The 9,138-nt window shown below is 38.0% G+C and overlaps 1 protein-coding gene across 1 annotated transcript; it reads right to left on the minus strand.

Moving 5' to 3' along the window:
* Positions 2,967-6,019, minus strand: LOC109719895 (ran-binding protein 1 homolog b-like). The gene is made up of 4 exons (XM_020246733.1): positions 5,719-6,019; positions 5,466-5,617; positions 5,214-5,339; positions 2,967-3,433 (listed from the first exon to the last, which is right to left on the minus strand). Exons 1-4 carry the CDS (start codon positions 5,901-5,903, stop codon positions 3,258-3,260), a joined length of 639 nt encoding a protein of 212 aa, XP_020102322.1. The 5' UTR covers positions 5,904-6,019; the 3' UTR covers positions 2,967-3,257.

Raw genomic sequence — 9,138 nt, forward strand, 5'->3', positions numbered from 1 at the left:
TACCAAATTAAATGCAGGCAAAAGTTATTAAAAAAATATTCAAATTTTTTTTTTTAATTTAGTTTGAGATAAAAAATACTATATTTCATTGAACCTTAGGATAATGACCTAATTCAATGTATAAAACAACCACCAGTAATCTTTTCCAAAACTAATATTTTTTTAATCGTATCTTGCTCAAGATGTCAAGTGATCGTAGCTTGGTGCGATGGTGGGGGAAAAGAATAAGAACAAATGAAAAGATAAAGAAAGAACAAATTAAAAAATATGTTGCACAATTTAAAATAAAAGAAAAAAAAATTGTGCTATTATACTTATACTAAATTATTATACATATATTATACTATTTTTATAAATATTGTACTGTTTTTACAGCATTGTTTGTGTAAAACTACAATTGGATTTCACTATTTAAAAGCAAATTAAAGTCTTATTTTTATTTTAAGAAAAATTGTCCTGCAGTTATGTGTGTCAATTGTGTTTTTCAATAAAAAAAAAATATTAAAGCAAAAAATGAAAAGTAGCAGTGAGAGAAAATAAAAAATATATTTTATTGAATAATACAGCAGGCATTAATTGCTTCTTTATTGAAAAAAAGAAAGGTGAGAGAATCTTTCTCTTTCCCATGAAAATAAAATCAATAATCTCCATCCAATTTTTCAATAAAGTTATATTTTTTTTATTCTCTCTCCTTTCTCAACTTTCTATCAATATATAATAATAATATAGTCCGGCTACTATATCTATGATAGTACCAAGTCTTTATAGCTATGTGAAGTTCTACGCCGTTAGATTTATCATTGGATCGTTCCCAACCGTAGATTATACTATTAAACACCACCCACTCACCCTAAGGGACACTATCATTTAAATCGGGACCATTCATCCTTAATACGCCAATATCTTTCATCAAACGGTCGAAACTTCAATAGTACTAAAGCTTGGTACTATTATAATATAGTAGCATAATCTATAATATATAGAGTCCGCAGTCTAGGCTATTAATAGCATGAACACTTGGTGCTACTGAAGTTTCGGCCGTTAATTAATCCTTTTGATCATTATTCGACACGATAGATCATACTATTCAAGCCAAACCACTCCACTCACCTCGTAGAGAGCGCACATCACCCTAACGCGCACTCGCTTAATCAACGGCCAAATAACTGTGGGCTACGATCAATTAGTCTAGTAATAGCATAGTAGCCTAGTTCTATATATATATATATATATATATTACAATTTACTCTCAAATAGGAAAACACTAATATAAATAGTGTCAACACGAGTACAACTTTGCATTGTAATATTGAACCAGGCTGGGATACTATAAATAGCACCAAGCTATTGGTGCTATTAGATTTTTTGACTTTTGAATGAAAAAATATATGATTAGGATGATGTGGGTTCCATAGGGTTGAGTAAGCTATTAGTTGAATAGTATAATCTAAGAGATAAAAATAGTGAAAGAGTTAAATCTAACGGCGGAAAACTCGATAGCATCAAATACTTGGTGCTATCGACAGTATCCCAGCAAGACTCTTGTAATATTTATATAAATAGTTTAATTTGTGTATAGTTAGTATAATATAAGTATAATAATACACTTTCTTTCTTCTAAATTGTGTAAATTTGTTTTTCTTCTCATTCTTTTTCTTTTTTTTTTTTTTTCCTTTTGCTTTTCTTCTATTCCTTCACCGCCACGGCGCCACCAAACTCGAAGAAAAAGATAGGACGGTTGACAATGACGGCGTAGAAGATGATGATGGCGGCGGGGCATTTCATCGAACATTACACGCGCGGCGTTAACATCGCCGCAATTCACGAGGGCATCGATCAGCACCTTGCATAGTTGCATAGCAGCAGCGATTTTGAGACGAGAGAGCGCTCCACACAGCGGCTTTGCCACCGCACGCACGAGGCTGAGGCCGTCGGTGTCGAAGCATGCAAAGACGACGGTAATGATAATCACACGTCATCGGGACGGATAGGGTGGTGAAGGGGTAGGAGAACAAAAGCAAAAAAAAAAAAAAATAAAAAATAAAAAATAAAAGATAAAATAAAATATATTGCACCATTTGCGCCACACTATTTGTATAAAATTGCACAAATATGCTTGAGTTGCCGTATTTGAGAAAAAATTGCACTCTATTAGTTATTGTTGTTTTTATTTTTGCACTCTATTAGTTATTGTTGTTTTTATTTTTATGTATGATAAAAGTACGCATCTTTCTTTAGAAAAAATAAATAGAAAATTATATTTGTCTGAGAAAGAGAGAGAGAGAGAGAAAGGAGAGGCAAATTTGGGTCCATTCTTTGAAAATCTGGCCTTAATATATATAAAAAACAAAATCCAAAAACTCCATACACATTCTCTCCATCTACCACAAACTACTAAACAGCAAGATTAGGCTCCACCGCTATCGCCCGAAAGCGAAAACACGAACAACATAATTCTCACGCAAAACTCAGCATTCTGAGCGATCTAACAAAGAAACCCTAACTTAGCCGGAAGCCAATTTACCGATCATATTATACATGGACAGAGAGATGGACGCAGCCCATAAAACAAAGATAAACATTCCGATAATCGACCAAAGCAAAAACACAAACAACATAATTTTCATGCAGGAACTCAACCTATCATAGCTATTTGAGGAAGAAACTATAACTTATAAGAAAGCCAATATCGATCGCCAATCATACATGTGTAGATATATATATATATATATATATAGACAGAGAGAAGGAGGCGATCCATTATGGAGAGATGTAAACAAACCCTAATTTGGAAGGTAAAATGCAAAGCTAGTGAAGCAAACTAAATCCAGCCAGATTAAAATTATGTTCAGTTCAATCTCATTCACATTCAGAGAGATTTTTGATTCTCAGAATAGCATTGTCGGCTCACGAGGACACATGTATACATATCAGAAGATCATTCTCTACAAGGAAAAGGTAAAAACAAACAGAAATTGATGGAAAGCTCATCTTATTTCCAGTCCAATGGTTATAATGACTACGAGAGTAACTAAATCACCAAAATACCAAACCAGTGGCAAAATGAATTTTAACAACATACAAATGGCCATCACAAAAAACAAATCAAAACTCAAATATAACGTTAAGAACCACCAACAAAAATACCCAGACCCTGCCCCACTTCTAAATCAAACAACAGTAAATTCAGGAATACATTAACGTGAGGAGCACGACTCACTACAAGATTCTCAAAAGGTGCTTTAGTAAATTTAGGCTTATGATGTAGGAGGAGGTGCTGCAGTTTCTACTTTTGGCTCAGCTTCCGCTGTATTGCTTCCACTTACAGTTAGATTCTCCAAAAGCCCCGCGGTGGCTGAAGCATCTTCGCTCTCCACATTCTTGCCAAGTGATTCGGCAATTTCTTCAACCGTCTCCATGAACTTCTTGCAGTCTGAGAGAAAGAAACAGAAATTTGGTCATATAGAAGGTAGAGAAAAGTGGATTCACGAATGTAAAAGAAATCCAAGCAATATCATAGTGGATGTTTTCAATATTTCACAAGGCACGCAGTTTTAATGCTTAGTTCGAACACCCCTACATTTTCACTCCAAGAGTGTATAAGTAACTTGCATAGCAGCTTTGCCTATTGAATGCCGTCTCGTTAGTTAAAGTTGTGCTATTTTAAATGAGTATAAATCCGAGGTAGGTAAGCTAGTAAGAAAATGGAAATTAAGCTCTTGTTCCTTGTAGGTACCACCAGACTATCACCCAAATAATAATATATCACTCTTCTACCTATAGAATTAAATCATGTTCGGAACTGCTTAACACAGAAATATTCGACTTACTAAGACAACAAATGGGAACCTAAAGGAAAAGTCGGCGACCACCTGTGAATTTCAGTGTAGGTCAAATAAAGCAGCTGCTAAGATCTCAATAATCAACCCATACAATGTGAAACTTACTTACCTTATAATATGAAGTGAATTGTAGTGGCTTATATGAGCTTGTTCAGATATAAGTCATAACAAAATGATGTGGATAGCTGGAGGAACTATTACATGTCCAAGCAACAACAGAATCTTTTTCTTTATTTCTTTTTCACTATACCAACCACACATGAAGAAATTAAAAAACAGTTATGAGCAATTGTGTTTCCAAAGGCAAGCTTTAATACAAAATATAAATCATGATGGGACATTTTTTTTATGACTTTCATGATCGAACCTTGGTAACTTCAACTAGCTTGGCCAAACATATGGAATGTAGGAAAAGGTCAAGAAAGTTCGAAAATCAAGGTCCATCTAAAAGGCTTAGAGAAGCATAAGACACTATCACCAATGAATTCATATGATTTCTAAGACAAAATGTACAGACATGCAATTGGAACAGGAAGGTTAGGAAGTTAAGAATGTTAGCATAGTGTCGTCTTTAGCTATACAGGGAAGAAATATTTGCTAAGAGGAGCTACCAACCATTAACAGAACAAAAATGTCATGCCAAAATTCAATAGATAGATAACCTTAAAGTACAAAAAAGAAGAGAGTCTGGATTGACACAAATTGTAAGCACTCTGTAGTTGCTATGAAATAAAGAGAACTTCAAGTGAATAGAGCAGCATATACAATTCTAACATATATAGTAGAACATCGCACTCCTATCTGATTAAATACACATGGGCTCTAATAGCTAGTATCCACCATAGATGATACGGCAGTAAATCTCTATAAAGGAGGTGCAGTTTATGCAAATCTGAGAGAGAGAGAGAGAGAGAGAGAGAGGACCCAATTTTTGCAATAAGTTTCTAGCAATGTAGACGTGCAATCAAGCCACAAACAGAGTACAATGAATCTCATTTGTCAATCAAATGCTAAAAAGCGATAGCTTTGCAAATAGCGCAGTGTTAAACAATATAATCTTACAAATCTACAACATCCCAAACTATGTGCCCAATAATCAAACAGTAGAAAAGGAAGTAAAAGTAAGTCTCTCTAAAAACTAAAAAATTTCTGTAAACAGTTAGCGAACACTAATAATAACCAGAGTAGTCATAAGAAATCACAGCTTGAGATTACAGAAACCGAGTCATAAAAATAATATATGGAAACTGAATGAAACAGCAAGTTATGTCTAGATGCTTAACAGTACCAAAAGAATGGTGTTTTTGATGCATTACACTCGACGTAGTACAATACAACACAGGTTACACAAGAAATGGCGATTAAACTTACTCTCAACAGATCCAAATCGAATGGCAAACATCTCCTCCTTCAATTCCCCATCAGCGAAATCCGTAGCATGCCAAACACACGACTTGTCGCTCCCTGCATGCTCCTGCATCTTGGTCGTCGAAACAACTGCAAAAAAACAAACCAAAAAAACAAATCAAACACCAATTATCCCTACAATAACATCATCGACAACCATTTTCAACACCAAAACCAATAAAAGTTAAAATTTTGATTAATAAAACGAGAAAAAACCTAGATGGTTGGCGCAGATCTTTAGGGTTTTGGCTTGTCTCATCACCAACCGAACCTTCCCATTCTCCTTGTGCTTGAGAAGCTTCACGTTTCCCGCCCCCCGCTCCTTCCACTGGCTCCCTTCCTTATCGAATCGATAGAGCTTCGCCTTCCTAATAGCGCCATCCATGGCGACAAAGGCGACTCGATTAGGAAACCGAAAAATGCAAAGGGATTTGGGAGAACTAAAACCCTAGATTTTCAGGGGGCTCACAGATCGAGGAGTACGTCCTCCTCTTCCTCGCCGGTGGTGACGGCGACTTCCTCGAGCTTGACGATGGGGGCGACCTCGGCGCCGGTGTCCTCGTCCTCGCCGGGGGCGGCGGCGGCCGCGGAGGCCTCCTCCTCCTCCTCCTTCGCCTTCTCCTCCACCTTGCCCGCAGGATCGGTGCTCGCCATGGCCGTGGAGAGAGAGAAGCAAAGGTTGAGGTAGAGAGAGGGGTGGGGGGATGGCGCTTATCGGGCACTAGGGTTTCCTTTTAAATTTTAACTCTTTTTTTTTTCTTTTTTTTTTTCTTTTTTTAAGAAGAAGCTTGTAAACCAGGCCAAATGATAGGTTAAATACTTAACCTTGATTAGTTAATGAGATGAATCAATCTTTTTATTTCTCTTTAATTAACAGTTGCGGACATATTTTTAATGGCAAAAAAATTATTTCACTTATAAAATAGACAATACTTTAACGGTAACAAACCAGAGGGACATATTTGAAAATATTAGAATTTTTGCAAAAATAATATATAAAAGTTGAACTTTATATGGATATATTTATAATTTACTATGTCTGCAGGGACCTGTATAAAATTAATCCAAATCTAACAGTCAAAATAACTTTGTCCACTGAGGTGTTGTATTTAGAGAAAGTTTGTTCACAAAGTTGATACTTACCGTCGTAATATGATGGCAAAGTTACAAGCCAATGCGCCTCAAAATTATAATATACTTAACAGTAACAGCATGATGTTAAGGAGCTAGGCTGGTCTACTATCGGTCGCACGGAGGCCTCCGTGCTACCAAGTTGTTTTCGATGATGCGGCTTCCAAATCGACGATCGGCTTCGTCAGACTTAATCTACACTATTAAAAGTATTTGGAAACTAAATTTTGTAATTTTTCGGCATCATTTGGCTAGTGATCAAAATGTCTCAAAATTGACAATTTTAATGGTAGATGTGATACATTTGCAAATTTAACGGTGTAAAACAGTCTAAATCTGATAAAATTTTTATAGAAAATTCTTTTTACTATTTAGAATAAGATCAGTATCTCTGATCTTAAATCAAGTCTTTTATCATTATTTTTTATAAAATTTTTTATTTTCAGCCATTCATTTTTAGACTACTCGTTTGATAGGTAAATGATGCCGAAAAATTAGGAAATTTAGTTTCCATATACTTTTAATAGTGTTGATCAAGTCTAACGGAGCCAATCGTCAATTTGGAAGCCACATCATTGAAAACAATTTTGTCACGCCCCGGATTACACGTTCCCCAGGCACGCCGACAAATCTGTCGTATACAAAGAAATTTTTTCTGTATACAAAATAATAGCTGTACCTGTAAAACATACAATACTACAAATAGTAGTATAGAGCTGCCAGAAGAACTAGTAACTAAAAACAAACTGAGTTTCATATACATACGTCAAATCCAAGATACAAAACGACTCGCACAGGTGAGTTAAACGTCTGTATGTACATGAACTCCAATCAGAAACAACTACTTGCTGTAGGGGCACCTCTAGCTAGGCTCGTCTGGTAGGGCTCTAACTCGCGACGCCCTTGCCTCGATCCTGATCAGCAACAGTAGCAGCCGAAGACGATGGTTCTGCAAAAACGGGGTAACAATAAGGCGTGAGAACTACTGTAAAAATAAGTAATCCTCAGTGGATGCCGCCCTCAACATCATCGGTCTACCCACTAAGTCTACAGAAGGGAGCAAAGATAGTTATAAATGCTAGAATAAAATCTACAGCTACAGTTATTACACTATCATGCTCTAAATTAACCTACTGTAGTGATGTCAAATCCGACCCAATCTCTTTAGGAACTATAAACATACCCGTCCTAGGGACTGTGAATACACCCGTCCCCCCCAGTTGGGACTATCCAGCTACCTCCACACTAACCAGTCCGTGGAGAGCAAGTCCAACCGGCATGAACGACACCAACGCGAAAGCACAGCGCCCGTCTCCGGAGTGGCACTCGTGGGAGCTACCCAACCGAGTATACAGCGTATCTCTGTCGAGCTAAAACCGGCTCTCACAAGCCTAAATCAAGTAACCGACTCTAACTGGTCAAACAACCAATAGGTCACGTGCCCTCGGCACAATCCGACGCCAGAACGGCGATATGGGTCCACCGTCAACCCCGACGGCACCCAACAGTCCGGAACAGTCTGAATGCTACTGTAAAAATACGCTAGGCATCCCAGCGCGAGTGTAACTGAACTCTAAACTACCTAGGGTATCCATCACACCAATACTGCGATGATACAAATTTACAACGGCTCCTAGAGCTAAATCAGGTAGTGTAAACAGGTGATAGGTCCGAATCGCCGGTTTTCTCCTAATTCAATTTCCAAATCCAACATATATAGTTTAACTAGATTCTAAAACATGCTTCAAATTCAGATTTCAGCCAATATGCTACTCAATGAATTTAAGCTAGTACAAAGTATAAATAATCGGAAACAATACATGTTTACTAATCTCTACTTAGGAGTAAACCCAATGAAAACCCACCTCAAATGCTAACTCCTGGCAGCGAAGGAAGTCTCGAACCAATAATAATCCCTGCTGGATCAACTGAAATCCTTCAAGTCCAGAAATCGAGCTATCTCTAAGCTCTACACATTGAAATCCGTCAATTCTGTCCAAATACAATAACAGTAGAGTAAAATAGGAGTTCGATTAAACTAACCTTCACCAAATTCAGCAATCTTGGGCTTCTTGGATTTCTCTTGAAATCCTGAATCCAACGAACCAAGTTTCGTCGCAATCCGACACTCCTACGTTGCGTACGAGCCGAAACGCTGACGGTCGACGCTAGAATTCTGCAGGAACAGCACCCTAGCTCGAAATTGATGGAGCTTGAAGAAAATAAAGTGATTTCGATGGATCACTCACCTCGAAAACCCCTCTAGAACCGGCACAACGTCGATGACGGCGAAAATCCACAATCATCCAGCCTCCTCGCAGCACCACGACGACGAATACACGCTCGAACGGCACCGCGGCGCGACGTCGACGACACCCGAACTCCACCCAGCTCCTCCTTGCTCACGATCAGGTCTAGAGAGAGAGAGAGGAGAAGAAACCATTAAAATCTCTCTCTCAACTCCTCTCCTCAGTATATAGGCTGAGGGGGAAGGGGTGACACAAACGAGGTAGAAAAATTACAGAATTGCCCTCTCACCTACCAAAGTGTACCGGTACACACACGTTTGTATCGGTACAAATGGGCAACCCGAGAGCAGCTGCTCGCCAATCGGGCGAAGTGTACCGGTACACCTCCGATACTGTACCGGTACAGAAAGTGTACCGGTACAACCCTGATATTGTACTGATACAACAAGCAGAAAATCTGCAATTTCGCAGATTCCAATGCTAACTCCTGCTCTCGCGTCCCCGTTGAG

Source organism: Ananas comosus, linkage group 14, assembly GCF_001540865.1.
Source record: "Ananas comosus cultivar F153 linkage group 14, ASM154086v1, whole genome shotgun sequence".
Taxonomy (NCBI): domain Eukaryota; kingdom Viridiplantae; phylum Streptophyta; class Magnoliopsida; order Poales; family Bromeliaceae; genus Ananas; species Ananas comosus.